This window comes from Onthophagus taurus, chromosome 7 (assembly GCF_036711975.1).
Source record: "Onthophagus taurus isolate NC chromosome 7, IU_Otau_3.0, whole genome shotgun sequence".
Classification (NCBI taxonomy): Eukaryota; Metazoa; Arthropoda; class Insecta; order Coleoptera; family Scarabaeidae; genus Onthophagus; species Onthophagus taurus.
This window is the reverse complement of record NC_091972.1, coordinates 1,993,625-2,012,807: the sequence shown is the minus strand read 5'-3', so window position 1 is coordinate 2,012,807 and position 19,183 is coordinate 1,993,625. Positions and strand designations below refer to the sequence as shown.

Genomic DNA, 19,183 nt, shown 5'->3' with positions numbered 1-19,183 from the left:
ATCGAAAAACATTTTTAAGGATTGAAACCCGTTTAAGGGAAAATGGGACGTTTAAGCCGAAATTTACTAACAACAGTAACGTAAGATCAGTCCGAACACCCGAACTAGAAGAAGATATTCTAGACTACGTAGAAGAAAATACTACAGCTAGTACTTTGGATATGGCGAGGCACTTTTTAACTTCAAAAACAACTGTCTGGAGTGTTCTTCACGAGCAACAGCTTTATCCATTTCATTGTTACAAAGTTCGGGAAGTTCGACTGGCTGATTACCCACTGCGACTGCAATATTGCCAAATAATGCAGCACAAAATCCAAATTGATGATCAGTTTTAAGAAAAAGTGCTTTTTACAGATGAATCCACTTTTTCTAAAGATAGAATCTTCAATTTGAGAAATTTACATAGTTGGGCGGACGAAAATCCAAGATTTAAGAAAACTTGGAAATCACAATGGAGATTTGTTAAACGTTAAATTGTTAATTTACTGCGTTTAAATCAGTTGATCAAAAACGAGTTGATCAACTGAGGTTGCGAATTAAATGGTGAAAATTAAATTTATTGTTTTGGAAATTACATTCTTTTATTCAACTAAAATAAATTAACACTGGATTTAACTAAGTCTGCACTTAGAAATGTATGCAAATAATGATTATTAGCTCAGTTCGTTTTTGAATTGTCATCGCCTACTCAGATCTTGCGGAATATGTTTCCTTTTTTTGTTTGTTACGATTAAAATCAAAGCTTAACATTTTCGCGTATAACTCGAAAACGGTAAATGTTATAAAAATTTTCAAAGAGTGATAATAGTTTCTAAAATAAATTTTCTATTAAAAAGTAGAAAAATAAATGTAGGATTACGAGCGAACAAAAAAGTTCTGAGCAAACAAATTTTTAGGGACATCCTGTATAGCATGGTAGCCGCCGCCCGATCAAAGTCAAAATTGGTTCTATGATTTTGCTTGATATTTGTTTATCCTGTACCAAATTTCAACGCTCTACCATAAATGGTATTGAAAATATTTAGAAAAATGTGTTAAAATTTTTGAACTTTGATGGAATTTTTTTTCACGAATCGTCATCATTTTTGCTCTAGTATATGAGGTTAATTTTATGCCCCGAGTCACCGGAACACCCTGTATACAGGGTGTCTCAGCGAGACCGGTCATTAGACGTTTCTGCGGTTCTGGCGAAAATAAAAATTTGAGAATTCAGACTTAAGTATTATCAATTACGATCTATTCGTCTAAAATATTTTCAGATTTCTTGCACTTCCGGTAATACCGGAAGTCGCCACCAACTTTATTTTTTTAAATGGAACAGCCTGTATATTTTTACATATTTGGATTTGTCTGTTTTCAAGGTTTATAAATAACTTTACTTTTTGCAATTTGATTCGTCCGTTCTCGAGTTATTGGAATTTTTCTAGAAAAATCTGCTCCAGCAGACATTTGTTCAAAAAATCAGAGAACACTCGATTTTTGGGATATAAATTTAGGATTGAGAACATGCTTAAGCAACATGATGGAGTATGTTTTGGTGCCGAGAACTGCTGTCTAGAACGTTTGGTCACTTTACTATGGCACGTTAATTTTTCAAAATTTGGAAGTACCATAACTTCATTTTCTTAAATGGCACCCCCCATATTTTATTTCTTAGTCGTCTTCGGTGTCTCATTCTACATCTTTTATATCCTATATGTCCCATACCTAATATTAATAGTTTGGGAGATAATTAGGGTTTTTTGAAAAATGTACACATATTATATGACGAGAGTGGACTCTCGCGGTGGGGGTGTGGCTTTATATATTCGTGATCACTTAAATACTAATATTATTGCACGATCCGATGGCTCACTGCAAGGTGCTGAATACTTGCTAATTGAAATTAAGATCAGTGGTAGTCGCATTCTTTTGGGCACGTTTTACTGTCTACCAAATATAAATTACTTCGATCAGTTCGAGGATGTACTCGAGAGACAGACCTATAACTACGATAGTATCGTCTTTATGGGTGATTTCAACACATGCCTTTTGAGGGACGATTTGCGTTGTGAAAGACTTCACTTTATAACCTCCTCCCTAAATCTCTAGATTCTGCCTACTCAACCTACTCATCACCTTCCAGCGTCGGATTCCCTTTTGGACCTTATTGTGACATCTTGCCCAGATAGGATACTTTCTTATGGTCAATTTCCAGCTCCGCAATTTTCTAATCACGACCTGATTTACTGCGCGCTTCAGGTCGGACGTCAACTGTACCCAAGTCGTACCATATCTACTCGTGACTAAGCCCAAATCAACTACGAAACCTTGGTGTCTGATGCATCTGCGATCGATTGGTTGCCTTTATACTACATGTCAGATATTGACGCAAAAGTCGATTTTTTTAATACAGAAATGAAAAACTTATACGATCGTCATGCACCTTTAAAATTGCAAAAAACGAGGCGTTCGCCTGCTCCGTGGGCCTGCGTTGTTCCCATTCCTAAGATTAAGTGCCCTACTCGATTGAGTGATTTTCGGCCAATATCGATACTTTCCGTATTATCTAAGGCACTTGAACGCTTGGTGTACAATCAAGTGCAGGATTACCTTGATGAGCATAAACTACTTACAGACTATCAATCTGGTTTCCGACCGGGCCACAGTACCACATCGGCACTCATCAAGGTTACTGATGATATTAAGCGTAGCTGTGACGATCGACGAATAACCTTGTTAGTTTTGCTGGACTTCAGCAAAGCATTTGATGCTGTGGATCATAGCTTACTGGTGTCGTCTCTGTCTGCTATGGGCTTTGCCCCTGAGTGCGAAGAGAACGTAATTGATAATACTTAAGTCTGCATTCTCAAATCTTTTGTTTGGCCAGAACCCCAGAAACGTCTAATGACCGGTCTCGCTGAGACACCCTGTATAAGAAACCTTTTACTCCCTATATACTCTAATGATCCAATTAAATTTTCGCTGTTTGCAAACAAGATTCTTTCTCTAATTATAAACAATGCAATTATATTTTCGTAATGAAGCCTTGATTTGTACGAACTGGACACGGCTCCTATGTAATTCGTTTATTGAACAACTTCGCATTGGTTTTGTTGCAAACTGCGTAACTTAATTACGAGGTGTCAGCCCAAATTGGAATATGACCGGTTTACTATAGGTATTCAAAAAAAAGGATGATTTATTGAATCTACACCCAGATCAATGTCAATGATTCGAATCCTATTCCATAAACAGTAGAGGAAATTTACATTAAATTCACACACTTTATTTTAACTAATAAAACTACCTCAAAAACTTGAAAGCAATTTTATTTTATATTTTGCGTATATCATCAGCATATTTAATTTCTGCTCTGTGGTATGCTTGCAACGTTAACCACGTTAAGAGAATTGAGAAGCATTCGTGAAATATTAAATAATAAATTCCGTCTCTTGCCGGGCGAAATCATAAATGAAGAGAAATGTTCCGTATTAAACCCGACGACGGTTTATGACCATACATGTATGTTCAATACGATTACTTTATTCCAAAATTTAAAATAATCTGCTTGTATTCAGTTGAAACGATTTAAATAGCACCTTCATAGTATTATTTATGTTTGGGTCTATTTTGATATTTCTATACAATAGGGACACAATTCCTTTCCTTAATTAAAACGTTTGCTTAAGTACCGAATTCCAAATAAGCACTTACAAGGGTCGAGGGTCGAAAACAGCATAATAATGAATAGTGCTAGAGAACAATTTGGATAATTAATCCTACTAGCTACTCAACGAAAATCAAAGCAAATGTTGTTACTTGTCAGAAATACAAATGAAGGAAATCCTACAGAAATGTTCTCTAATACTTAAATTAATCGTTTAATACATTTAAAATGTTTATATTAATTATTGGAATATAATGGAAGGAATAAAACAGATATTTACCAACTTTAAGTGGTTCCAATGAATTATTAGTTCCAACGGGATCAATATTTTACAGAGTATTACAAAAGTTTTTCCTTCAAAACTTGGTTAAAACTTGATAATTTCGTAGACGATTAGATAACTTGGTTGGCTCGACCACCCTCTTAATTTTTTTAATTATTGAAACGCGATAAAGATTCTATGACAAAAATAAACCAAGAAAATAAACTTTTTGAGAACATCTCATAATTTTTAGATCAATTTTTAGTTCAATAAAATGGAAATCGAACGATGCTTATTTAACATATTTGTTTAGTAGGTTTAATTTAATGAAGTTAACAAGGTGGGTTTCCCCGCGTTATCACCACTCTACATCCCAGCGTACCAACTTTCAGAGATTTAATGCCCTCCAGAATCGGAAGTTCATCTACCGCATCAAAATCTATACCATTTCTCGTGTTCTACAGCCTGGAAATTCAGGTTGGGAAGCGAATGTTAATATTTCCTAATTATATAATTGAGGAAAGTCACTTTTAAATAATTTATAAGTCATCGTTTCCAACTCAAATGGTACCAAGAGCAAATCATAACTTACTTTTATGATCTAGGCTGTTTTTCGCCTATCTACAATATGTCCCTAATTAATTAATTAAATCATTATCCAATGTCTAAGTATTCACAATTTTTAATATACTGAAACTCGTATTGTTTCATGAAGCACGTCGGATTGTTGGTGTTATTTTCAGCAAAGTGTTACGTTATTATAAAAGCTTCTGTGGAGGGCATGTTGAAAAGATTACGTTAGCTAACCTTGTACAATACGGTTTACGTACTACGCATAGTGATGGGCATCTCTAACGTAAGTGATTTCTCATAGGGATGCTTCATACATTACCAAATGTGGGGCATTTTCCCCATGTAGATTTGAATTTTATTGGGTAAGACAGCTTTAAAGAGGTATTTTTAGAAATATTACAAAAATTTCAAAATTAAATAGTTCTACAGGTGTCCCGCAACGATTGTACAAAACTGCATCAGCGTATTCTATGATCAAAAATAAACAAAAAAAGCCTAATAAACATAGGTCCGAAAATGGACCATTTTCGAGATATTCAAAGATTTAGTTTCATAAGTTGATATTATTAACATCATGAATTTAAATTTGTTTTTATAATAATTAAGTCGTTACTATAATTACGATAAGTTGTCTAATCAAAAAAAAATAATAATACTTCATGAAATTATTATTTTGCTATTTAATTTAATAAAACTATTAAGTATGGCTCCTATTAATTACTCCAAGGAAGAGATGGCGCATATGGTGTATTGTTACGGACTAGCTGATGGAAATGCGTCGTTAGCAACTCGTCATTACGCGCAAAGGTTTCCGAACAGACGATTGCCTAATAGTCACACCTTTAGCAGACTATTTCTCAGATTAAAAGAAACGGGAAGCGTAACCCACAGCCATTCCACGGAGAGACATTACACAAGGCCGGTGGAATTAGAAGAAGCAGTTTTGAGAAGAGTCGATGAAAATGCCTCAACCAGCATTAGAAGAATTTCTGCACAAGAAAACATTAACAAAACAACCGTTCACCGCATTTTAAGGGAGCAGTTGCTTTATCCTTATCATTACAACACCGTTCAAGCTCTAACAGAAAATGATGGCGAAAAAAGAGAGATTTTTTGTAGGTGGGCCATACAGGAAGAGGTAGTAAACGTCGGCTTTCCCATAAACATTGTATTTACGGATGAAGCAACATTTACTCAAAGCGGAATTTTTAATATTCATAATGCGCACGTTTGGAGCGATGAAAATCCCCATGCAATACTAGAAACTCATCATCAGTGGCGATTCAGTGTTAATGTATGGGCTGGAGTTATAGGTGATCAGTTATTAGGTCCATTTTTTCTTCCAAAGAGATTGACAGCCAATGCCTACATACATTTTTTACAAAATGACCTTACAGAGGCATTTGATGAATTACCTCAACAAATTCTAGAAGATTGCTACTTTATGCACGATTATGCACGCGCTACTCGAGCATACTTAAATAACAGATTTGGCAATAAGTGGATTGGCCGAGGAGGGCCACCTCGTTCACCAGATTTAAATCCGTTAGATTTTTGGTTTTGGGGACATTTAAAACAAATTGTTTATTCTGAAGACGTTCAAAATGTGCAGGATTTGAAGAATAAAATTAGTAACGCATTTGACACAGTAAAACAAATTCCTGGTATCTTTGAACGCATTAGAAGTTCATTTAGAAAACGTATCCGTTTGTGTTTAGAAGTAAATGGTGCGCATATTGAACATTTATTATGACATGAATCTTTTCCAATTTGTTAAATATTCGTTGTTTTTATGCTGGTTGAACGATTTTCTTCGACAATCTTTGTTACGTGTTTTGTTAAATTATTAATGGACTGTATTAATTAACTTAATATTATCTTATTATTTATTAAACTTTATCTTAACCATCGTAACCATGGTAATCATATAATTATTGCATCTAAATCGTTAGAATTAATGATGTATACAATAGGTCAGCTTATGAAACTAAAACTTTGAATATCTCGAAATTGGTCCATTTTCGGACCTATGTTTATTAGACTTTTCTTGTCGACGATTGTACAATCGTTGCGGGACACCTGTATATCATTTTGTTCATTACTAGGTTAAATAGCATTTTTCAAATTTTAATATTGTATCAATATGTAGCAAATGTATGTTGATGATGTAATCAAAGTAATTTCTTTATTGTTTAATTTCATTTCTTAATTAAAACGTTTTGCTAATCACTGAATTCCAAATAAGCACTTACAAGGGGTTAAGGGCTGAAAGCAGCATATTAATGAATAGACGCGAGAACAATTTAGATAATTATTTCCAACAACACAACAGAAATCGGAGCTAATATAGTTAGTTATTAGAACGTTTTGTAACATTTACATTTATACTACGCTTTATCTGGAACATAATAAATTTGGAACTTTTGTACCAATTATCGGAAAGTAATAAGAAAGTTACACTAACCTGATATCCATGTCCCATTAAATTTAGCTGGTTCGGGTAGTTTTAAATAGATATCTTCCAGAGTAGGTTTTTCCCCTTTCACTCTAGAACCTTCTTCAGGCGGCGAAACCAGCACTATACTGAATACTATCAGTCCCAAAACTGCTACAATCACTAGTAATGCGATGAAAATTCCTCGCCAATTTCGCTCGTTTGGTGAACTAACGACTAATTCCTGAAACAAATATTCTTGGTTACTCTCACTTCGATTTCCACACGATTTACATTAGGAGGGTCGTAATTTACCGATTACCGAGCAGTTTTACATCAGTTTCCGGCATAAATTGACGCGAAAATGAAATATCGAACCGGCGGTATTCACGGGAAGCGTTGTGTAATAAAGCGGAAACTGTTCCTATATATACGAACAACATAACATGCTTATTTGATGTAATAAACTTTGTTAAACATTTCGTGTTTATTTTGGAAATACAAGTTATATTTTGTAATGAAATAGTTACATTTTAAAATAAAATAGTTACATTTTGAAACAAAATAGTTATATTTTACTAGTAAAAATTTCGTTTTATATGAATTTTATTATATGTAGTATTGTAATTCTTTAAAAAAATCTATGTATAGCCATAAATATATCCACGTAAAGTTAATTTTCAAAGAAAGATTTTAAGTAAGCAAACTTGATTAACAACCTTTTCATAATTACGAGTTCATCTTTCAACGTGGTGTTCATGTTCTTTAAGAGGAGAATAAATTAATAAACAAATCTGGATTGTTTATACAATTCATCTTTTTGCCTGTTAGCGAGTAAACTACTAAACATTGATTCATGATTTAAAATATGTTTGTTTTAGCCTCTCATTTTTTAAAATTTATGGTAATAATATATTTTATTAAATAAACATAATCTTACCTCAACGTATGCATATGGAGCAACGATTTTCACTCGATTAATCGAGTTTTTTCCTGATGTCTTATTACCATTCTTTGGTTGCACCTTATTAATGTTATTTTGTTCCACATCCATAATAAAATTATTGGATTTTTATTGTCGGAAAGATTCCAATCGAAATTACCTTTCTTATTTTAATTAAAAAATATGTTTGAGCATATATTCACTAAATCAGTGTAATCATTTTTGTATATTGGTGTATACAAAATAAGTTTAAACAAATTCTCTATCACTAATAAAATATTTCTTTATAGCCTTTTGATTAATAAATAGGTTCAAGGATGATTCTTGAATCATTTACATCTTTTACATGTTGAATTCAAATTCTTATCCGGATGGAGATGATCACAGAGGGTTTTAATAAAAATTACATTTTAAATAGAAAATGTTTACTGAAAGTTTTTCGCGTTTATTAATCACGTTGTTTGTTGGTTGACTTGCAATAAATTTCGAGATCGACACCAGCCCTTCTACAGAGACAGCCCGAGACACACTGAACGTTGAAAGCTGAAGCTTTGAAGCGCGGGTCTTGTAGCTTCCCTCCGCGAATCGTTTTCAGGGCCGTAATTGGATTATTTGTTAGGGCAACGCCTTCCGGTGCATGGCTGTTATGAATATCGAAGGGCGATTTTAAGAATATTACCCGGTTATGAATTACCTAAGACACGTGAATAAATTAGTGACCTTCTGGAAATTTGTGCTTTATTCACAAGTACGTCTTATTTTACGACGAATATTACGTTATTCAACGGTTAGGAATTTGCCCTCGACTTGTTTTTATTTTCCTCTTTATTGTTACTCAAAAAGGGTGTTCGCTTTTATTTTAGTTATTAACATCAAAAAGCTTTCAAAAGTACTTACAAAAAAAAACATGGTATTTAACTTTGTTGCAGGATAATTTCCTTTTTAACTCATCTTTTTGAAATAAGTAAAACAAAAAAATTGTAAAAGCATTAGAAAACAACAAAGTGTGGTCTTGATATATAAATAGCAAACTCGACGAAGGGAATAAAATCGAAGGGATTATCGGAAGATGTTCAAACAGCTCATTTCGAAGGTATGAAAAAAAATATTTAAAAATATATATCAAATTATTATAAATTAAACTGGATCGTATGAAATTAATTTCGCGCAATCTCTAAATAAATTAATTATTGAACATTATCAAGTAAATAACTAATAAGCTAATAATTAGATCAGTTAATTAACTAATTCTCACGAAACTTTAACAATTTAAATTTTTCGAATTAATTAATAATTAATTTTTGATTAGAACCGAATAAAGAAGGAAGTTAACTTGACTCGGTAAGATATACACAGAGTCCTGTATAACAGTTTCCCGGAAGCAATTTTAAAAGTTTCCTACTTATACCTTGACGCCGGGAAAATCGATTTTCCGAGTTTGCCCGCCATCTACGGAAAAACATTGAAACACCGCTGCAAAGTTTTGTAACTCCGCGCCAGAGGGCGACTCTGCAGTCTAAAGTTTTATTTACCCTACACTAATTAGTACTCTCTGTAAAAAAAATCGTTTTATACCCGGATAAAGTTTATGGTAGCAAAATGTAATTTCGATGTCGCGGTTAAAATAATTACTTCCGGATTAATTTCGACGATTTACAGCGTTTTCATGCAAAGTTATTGCTGCCGTCTGTTTTGTTATCGTTTTCCGCATTATATACTGAGGTAATATTTATTTTTGGACGATGTATTACCTAGCTTTGGGTTTACGATGAAATATTTCACACAATTTGGATTAAAAAGTATGGTTCGATCACCCAATTAAGATCTGTCTTAATAAATATAAAAGATAAAAATATAATGTCTAAGAACTACACTTAGATGTGGTGTTTTGAATGTTTTGATTTTTGAAATTTATGTACCATTCTCATTTTAACCTCAGTAATGTTCTTATAGCGTAAGTTTTCCTGTATTCCATCTCTTGCAATAACGTCGTATTCTATCTCTGTAATAAAGTAGAAATTGTTAATGAAGAAGACGGCTTAACATTAATAGAGTTCATTTCTAAATGTTCAAATGATATTGCCAAAGAAAATTCTGATGAAAATTAGACGTTTTAAATTAATAACAAAATTACTGCCAAAAATGGAGAAAATTTAACCGGAGCTAATTCTGTTCAATCTGCTTTTGATACAAATGAGAATGATTTTAGAGTCTCTATCTTCTATATTACTTTCTCATTATACTTAACAGACGAAATTGAAGTCCTACAAATAATAAATAATTTAAATAACACAACGGCTACGGGTGAAGATGAAATACCTACGAGCGTGCTAAAGTATTCTGCAAGGTACTTGGTTCAACCATTTTAATAAACACATCCTTCATTGACGGCCGTTTTCTGGATGAGTTGAAAAAGACAGTAATAATCCCAATCTATAAAATAGGAGACAAGTTCTGCTATGATACATATCGTCGAATAACACTCATATCCAATCTTGCAAAAATTTATGAGAAGTACACAACAGAATTATAAATTATTTAAACAAATATAATACACTGTTGGAAATAATTCACGAGCACACCCTGTATAATCTGAACGCGTATGTCTAGCGCAATAAAATTTGGTATGGAAGTAGTACTAAAGTAGTGTAACTTACTCTCACATGGAGAGGGGCATAACTCTGCTGGGAGGAGAAACATCAATAGCGAGAGTATCCCCCGTGAGCTTCGCGTACCATCGCAACACGACGCGGCATGGAGTCTATAAGTCGCTGTATTGTAGCGAGAGGGATGGCCAACCATGCCACCTCAACTCACCTCCATAGCTCCTCAACGTTAGCCAAGGAAGCCGGATAACGTAGAAGTCTCCGACCAGTCATGTCCCAAACATGTTCGATCGGATTCAGATGCGGAAACCGAGCTAGCCATGGAAGCATTCGTATATGGTGCTCTTCCACAAAGGTCTGTACAACACGCCCGATGTGCTGTCGTACGTTGTCGTGCATGTATAGCAGACCTGGGAGCCGCCGAACGTAGGGAAGCACAACGGACCGTAGCACCTCATCTACGTATCGTTGACCCGTCATGGTCTGCTATACACGCAGCAGACGTGTACGTCCACCATATGTAATCGCACCCCATACCATAATGCTCGGTTGTCGGTGGATAGGGCGTTCTTGCACATACTGCTCGAGTAGACGATCACCACGGCTCCGACGAACTAAAATTCGCGCATCACCGTTGCTCAATTCGAATCTTGATTCGTCGGAAAACAAAATGTCCCTCTACTCGGCAACCTACTAATGCCTATCGTCGACCCACTCGTGACGTATGCTGCGGTGCTCGGGTGTTACTGGAATCCGCTGTATCGCACGACGCGCTCGCAGTCCATTACCTACCAAACTACGCGAACTGTACGGCGGACAGTTCGCGTAGTGAGTGCGCCTTCTCATGCCGGTGGCAAAACAGCTCCAAGTTGTGTTGAGGAGGACACACACGACGCTAAAGCGCTGAGCACAAGAGCGCGATCCTCGTGTGCTGGGGGCGCGCAGGGCCGTCCCGGCCGCGGCTGAAGGTACCTATGTCCTACCTCAGACCATTCTCGCCATGCCCGTTGCAATGCCGATAACGATCGCTCGAGACGACGCGCAATTTCACAGAACGATACACCCTCAATGTGCATACCCACAAACATTCCTCGCTCAAACTAGCTTAAGTAACGCGATCGCCCATCCATTGCGCACAGAGTACGATAACAATGTGGTTCCTCACACCACACTAAAAACGACCGGTATTTTCCATCCACTTCGGTCTCCATAGCGACGGAATGTTCCACTTGGAAGGGTGGCTCAGACAACAATGCCGCGACGGAACAACTCGAAACTCCCTGAATAAACTCGTCTACAGTAAACCTTTGTGCTCCGCAAATATTATGGACTTATCTTCACGCGTTCAGATTATACAGGGTGTGCTCGTGAATTATTTCCAACAGTGTATATTGCATGAGAATCAAAACGGTTTTCGGAAAGGAAGATCCACCGAACTTGCGATGTTTCAACTGTTTGAAAATATTATCTTGGGATTAAATGGAAAACAGGCCACAACAGCATTGTTCATGGATCTTACAAAAGCCTTTGATAGTGTACATCATTCAATCCTTTTGACCAAGTTGGAGAGACTTGCTTTTAGAGGTGTTAACTTGTCATAGATGAAATCCTATCTATCAGGGAGGTTACAATGTGTAGTTGCCCACAATGAACATGGAACAAAAATAAGATCAGCTTGGAAGGAACTCAAGCTGGGAGTACCTCAGGGTTCCATATTGAGTCCCCTATTGTTCCTCCTGTGTGTGAATGACTTACCACGTGTAACGAACAAGATTACGATAACGTTTGCGGATGACACTGATTATGAAACTCAGAAATCACTTACTATTGATCTGAATAAACTTGCGGATTGGTTTGAATTGCAAGAGCAAAATTGTTAATTATCACTTATGCTCTGACCAAATCAAGGCGAGATATCGGGATACTGAGATAGCCAGTGTTGAAGAAATTTCGTTTCTGGGTTGGAAAATGGATCCTGGATTGTCTTGGACCAATCATATTGATTTATTTGCTGGCAAGATCAGTCATTTCAGTCATTCGGATTATTTCCAGATCAGCTGGCATTGAGGCAGCATTAAATGCCTATTATGCATATGTTCATTCCTTGCTAAAATATGGAGTTGTCTTTTGGGGCCGTGGTGTTGATATAGATAGAATCGTCATACTACAGAAAAGGTGTGTAAGAGCAATCTTTGGTCTAAAAAATACTGATAGCTGTAGAAGTTACTTTAAAGACTACCTTGTATGTGTAATTTGTAATTTATTTGAAGAATTACTTTGAATTTTTCAAAAAAACATGAAATATCACATCCTCGAGATACACGCGGGAAGGTGAACTGCTATCTGGTGCCACAAAAAAACGCACCTTATTAAGATTCAGAAGACGGGTCTGTACCGGAGTATCAAGATCTACAATCACATTTCGGAGGGTACAAGGATCCTGCCAGTTCAAAGATTCCGGAGAAAACTGAGAGGTATTGTCACGAAAAATCCGATGTATACCATTTTTCCAATTTAATGTTTGAATTTAATTTGTATTATATCACAATGTAATTGATTGTTAAATTGACGCACTCTACACTTTTTTGGTAAAATGGAGGAATAAAATAAGTAGATCCATTCTTTCTTTAACCAGTGCGGTAATTAAATAAAATCGAAAATTTTTGTTACAACTGGTTTATTTTTAAGTTTAAGTTCAACCTGACATGTTTCGGTTAAATGACCATCATCGGAGGTCTACAAGTAATAACATATATTAAAAAAGTAAAAGGATATACGAGAAACAACATACAATAAAATAGAGCACGATTTTCTACGATGTGAGTATATATTTTTTTAATGTTTTTGATAATTTATTGGAATTGTTTCAATGTTTTTGGCAACATAACCTCAATTAATATATTTAGTTCTCTATGTACTTTTCTAATATATGTTATTACTTGTAGACCTCCGATGATGGTCATTTGACCGAAACATGTCAGGTTGAACTTAAACTTAAAAATAAACCAGTTGTAACAAAAATTTTCGATTTTATTTTATTATGATTATTATGATTATATCTTACTTACAGTACAATCACCAAGCCGGTATCTTCCTCGAACTAGATACCTCGAACTCGATACCTTGTCGTAATATAAATTCCAAAAGATAGGGTCTATACGAATTTTGTTTCGCTTTTGAGCAAACATTCATCCTTTTGAAGCATTCTTTAATTGTTACTGGAACAGGCTACCCAACGTATTGTACATGCAAATTATCCTACAGAAAAAGTTTTTTTTTCAGATTTGCAATCAGTACCAACTTCACAATTTTCTAAAATCATCTAATCTTCATGAAGGGAAACATGATGGGGTGAAATGTTTAATCTAAAATGGGAAGTAATAAGAAGTAAATTCCTCGCAGAATATGCAGGTGTAAAGATAAAATGCAAATTAGACATTGCGATAGTACAAATGTGTGATTTTTGTCGCATTGTCAATGTAAACTAATTCAAAAAAGTAATTTTGTTTATAACACATTTGCTACATTTTAACCAAGCACTAAAATATCTTGTAAAAATTTATTGAAAAATATTGATTTCATCGTTACAACTTTTTATGAGGTGTAAAATTATCGAAGAATTCACGAATATAAACTCCTAGAAATTCAGCTGGGTATTTTCACCGAATTTAATTTGTATCGATTTTCTTTCACGATTTTTTTTTCGTTCTTTACATTTATCCTTTATCATACTAAATCCAAAATCGGGATAAATATAGGTTGAAATTATACTGATTATGTTATACAAATATCGATTTTATGAAAGATTAGTTTTAAATCTTTTTAATTTATTAAAACATTTTTGTTTCATTTAATATCAAATACAGCAACAGGTTTTTAAAATAAAAATCACGACATCGAGATAGCAATGTTTGTGAATTCATTTCAAAATACGCTTCCCGCAGAATTTGCAATGGGATCTGTTGCAATCTTCACATCCCAAAGCAATTTCCGGAAATTGGACTTTGCGATGGGATTTGAATCGGAAGGATTTCAAATTTAAGCCATCGTAATTCACCATATTCACACCACCAAATCAAAGCAATCACACAGAGAGATCATCGTCAAAGATAAAATATTTACCTCTTGTCTTTGATCCTTCTTCCCAACTCCTCCATGTCCAGTTCCTGTACTTTGAACGGTGTTCATTCTTCCTTTGATTTAGTCGTTTCAAATTTATTGATTCATTTCGAAACATGAATAATTTTACGCTTCATTTCTTCTTGCTGAAAAACACCTTTATAAAATTTTACCCGAACGTTACTACGGAACGGAAACTATGTGACACTGCTTTTCAGGAGAACACAGAACGAAAGATAAACAAGGGACGCCAAATCGGTGTTTGCAGTAGTAATCGTTGTATATTCAGGGCTCCCTGATTGCATATGGAACGATCGCGGACTGCTTTCCAAACATCAACTACATTGCGATAGCTCTTACTTCGTTGTCTATCTCACTATTTATGGACCACTTACAATGGTCCATAAATTCCATCTAACTAAAATTATTGCATTGGCATTATTTTAATACTTTCCTTTAATTAATAATAATTATGAGAACAACAACTTGATAAATAACACATCACTAAAGATTGATGGCTTTTCTAGATTTCGAAGCCTTTGTAAATGATTTATAAATATCAGAAGCACTATCTCGGACATAAAAGTCACTCGCTTCTCTAGAATACACTCGTTCGTAATCCGATAAATAAATATATATAGTCGATATCCGGAGGAGAATATTGATGGGGTGACAAAAATAGTTTTTCCTAAGCCTATAAACCATCGCTCATGGATCGGCGTTTATTACTTTTTTATGACGTTGGTTTTATGATGATATGAGTTTAGGATCATTGTTTAGAAAAATAATAAAAAAAAGTTTGCGGAAATGTCTAGAAAACAGGAAAATCTTTAGATCCTTGCAGAAATCGCCGAAAGCGGATTAAACCGTGATATATATCAAGGAAGGGTCGCAAGGCGAGAAATTTATCGTGACGGAAAATTAGCGGAAAATTGCAAAAGCCGACATGGTACACTCGGAGTTACATCCATTTGTGAAGGGGGGGGTTTGAAATTGTGACAAAGTTTCAAGAGGAGGGTTTCGTTTGTTAAAGATGTGATGACAAGCTATTTATTTTCCTGTTGAAAAATTTCGCAATAATCAATAACTTTAATAACTCACCGGCGAAGTAGAATCTCATCAAAAACTCCCATTAAATTCATTTGTCTTCCAATAAAGGTGAACGCTGAGAAATTTTATTAAATCCACCTTCAACGTTTTTGATTAATTTCTTAGCTTACTCTATAACCCCGTCAATAACTCAACTTTTTTCTTTAAATTATTAAGCTTAATCGAATTTTTCTTTAAAATTTTAATTTAAATACCACGATCTAAATAACATTGGTATCACAATAAGAGAAAATCTCATCTTCACCAGCAATTTTCCACTCAACTAAGGATAATTAAAGACCAATGGTTGGGATCACTTTAATTGCCGACACTTTTTTTTGGGACTGACACGGCTTAATGGTTCGGAAGAAAATTGCCCTCATTTATCCAGCAAGGCGCTTCCGGTATCCATTCACAGCTCGGCGTTATATCGGGTTTTCCGAACCTGTTGTAGATGCTCCGATACCCACAAGCTTACCCGAACTTCGATGCAGATGTTGCAGAATTTTAGAGCTTACCTCACTTCGGTCGCTTCCATAATTCAATATCTCAACTATCCATGAGGTCAATTTAGACATCTACAATCTTGTACGTTCAAGTATTCACTTTACCAAAAAACGAAGAAAAAATTTATTTCGACGAAGATGAATTCATTAAAATTTATAAAATTTTAAAAAGAGAATTTTAAAGATAGAATAACCGATTGTTATGTCGTAAAATTTTATAAAAGGAAGAATGTTTAACATGAACTGAAATAAAACGTACGGGCAGTAAAGCGAAAGTAATAGTCGCAAATTTAAAATACATAGTGCCATGAACGTTCAGTTGTAAATCAAAGTGGCGTAAACACGGGAGTCCATTCAAACTCCGGTCTGGCACGACATCAAAAACCAAATGGTAGCGCGAAATTACAGAACGTATGGAGTCATCTACATCCAAACAATCGGAAAATACTGGCGTGAATGTTTACATTACATTCGAAACAATCGCGTATTGCGATGGGGAGATTAAAAATACGAAGTATCGACAGGGCCAAATCCACTTTTAAATACTTTGAGGTTGATTACTTTTTTTGCGGGAATCAAGGATGTTAAGAGATTTTATTTTAAATCTTGAAAGGTAAAATTCTTAATAAACTTTTATGATAAAAACATGTCAACGACTTCGATGAAGCAAATAACATTCCCTCCGTGTTATACAACCACTTAATAAAACACATTCACGTGTTGATAAGTAATATATGAAGGGAAGAGCAAATACCAAACAATTAAGTCACCAGATCTGGTTACTTTTCCAATACCAACCTATTTTTTTTTCTCCTCCGCCTTAGGTTGGTACCCTTCCCTATCCTTTTACATTGGGTTGATGACGTCACGGAGGAGCGACTTCCTATCTAGAATCGGCGTTTCTATATTACTAGCAGTATGCTTTGAAACAGAGGAACGAGCTGGCTCCAACTCTATTCGTCCTAAAACAAAGCTCGTCGTTGGACAGGATGGCATTGGAAAGGCTCTTATCATTAGACCAACCATCATATAGAGTAGCGAAATATTGATCATGTCGAAGAGATTAAGTGATAAATTTGACATCTTTGAAAAAATCCCGGGAGTAGTTCAAGACCAATGCGTGTGGAGGATAAGTTACAACAGCAAGATCTTCAAAATATCAGCATTTCAAAGATATCACCCTCTCGGAATTCATCAGAATACTAACGTTGACGTTGGTTGGATATGTGGTGAAAATAGAATTCTTGTTGATTGAAGTTAAGTGTCGTTGTGATAGGTTGGTACTGGGTGTGTTCTACTGTCTCCCAGGAGTGAATTATTTCGACCATTTTGAAGACCTCCTGGAGAGGCATGGAGTTAATTATGATAGTATTCTGTTAATTGGGGATTTTAACAAATATATTACCCTCCTAAACTACGCATCGTCTGCCATTGTCACAATCTCTTCTTGATCTCATTATTACGATAAAATTGTAACACATGGTCAATTACTTGCTGAACACTTTCTTGTCATGATCTGATTTATTGTGCTGTTCAAGTTCAGCAGCCTGTCTCTTCTCATCGCATGTTCACTTACCGTGATTTTAGGCACATCGATTATGAACACCTCAAATCGAATGCGTTGCTGATTGATTGGCAGCGATTGTATTGTAGGCGTGACATTGACTCAAAAGTTAGTTACTTTAATGACAAAATTAATTACATGGTTGTATAATAAGCATGCCGCGCTTAAGCAGAGAAAAGTCAAGCATTTCCGTGCCCTCTGGCTAAATGATGAGATTAGAGACCTTATGCGTGAACGAAACAGAGCTAAAATACTTCCTTAATGCAATTCATCGAATATTAACTATGAAAGGTATCGTGTACTGCGTAATCGCTGTAATCATAAGTGTAAAAATGCGAAGAAAGCATATTTTTACCAGAAATTGACTGGGACTACTCCTAAGACGTTCTGGAAAACTTTAAGGTCTCTTGGTATCATTGATTCTGCTCCTACACCAGGTGTTGTGGATTCTAACGCTAAACCACCAGTAACTCTTAATACTGTTTCCAAAATCACCTTAATTCAAGCTATTGAGGCATCTCATCTTATTTCTTTTAGCTTTTCGCTCACTGTGATTGATGGGGACGAGGTGTACAAGGCAGTTACTTATTCTGGTTCTAACAGAGCCGGTGCAGACGGTTTTAGCTTGAAACAGATTTTACCGATTCTTCATATTATTATGTCTCCGTTAACTCATATCTATAACTTTTCCATTGAAACATCATCCTTTCCGTCCATGTGGAAGCTTGCGCATGTTGTGCCTATTCCTAAGTTAAAAACTCCAGTTTCCCCTTGTGACTTTCATCCTATATCAATTCTCTCTATCCTGTGAAAGGCTTTTGAGCGTATTGTGTATAACCAAGTATTTAATTATCTGTTTGGTTTCCGGCCAGATCACAATACTACAACTGCACTGATCAAGATTACTGATGACATAAGATACGCTTGTGATAACCAGAGCCACGACGTTTCGGGCTGTTGATGTCACCATCTGTATAGAGCAGCGAACGGGTTGTAGCGTAGTAGTAACATGCTTCTATCGAGCACATCGACGTGCCGCAACGTAACGATACTGGTTGAATGCTGGCCCATGTAAAATTTGGGAGGGTTCTCTGCGGTGTAGCATTCAATACGTGTTTGGCCGATTGTCCGACTAAAACTCAACCAGTGGCGTGGTATACTATATGTGGCGTGATGTGGTCCATGTGGCCCGAGTCTCTACCGTAAGGCGACGAGCCGCCAATGAGTTGCCCGACAACGTCGCGGCTCTGGTGATAACCGACGTTTAACCTTGCTAGTACTGCTTGATTTCAGTAAAGCCTTTGATTCAGTCGATCATGATATTCTCCTTGCAACGCTCTCATCTATCGGTTTTTCTCCTACTTCTTTGTTATGGTTCCGATCCTACCTTTCTCATCGCCTCTTAAGTGTTCGCACTGACACAGGCCTTTCGTCCACT

General features: G+C 35.6%; 1 protein-coding gene across 9 annotated transcripts in view; it reads right to left on the bottom strand.

The window, feature by feature from the left end:
- LOC111423653 (inactive dipeptidyl peptidase 10) overlaps positions 1 to 19,183 on the bottom strand; it is a 149,038-nt gene that overhangs the window by 31,068 nt on the left and 98,787 nt on the right. For 4 of the 9 annotated variants that reach the window (XM_071197428.1, XM_071197433.1, XM_071197427.1 and 1 more), the window contains exon 2: positions 6,949 to 7,162. In XM_071197428.1, coding sequence (XP_071053529.1) covers positions 6,949 to 7,162 — 214 coding nt within the window. Of the gene's footprint in view, positions 1 to 6,948; positions 7,163 to 7,858; positions 8,390 to 14,589; positions 14,733 to 19,183 lie in introns of those variants that run through there. The other 5 variants (XM_071197425.1, XM_071197426.1, XM_071197429.1 and 2 more) reach the window with 3 other exon arrangements.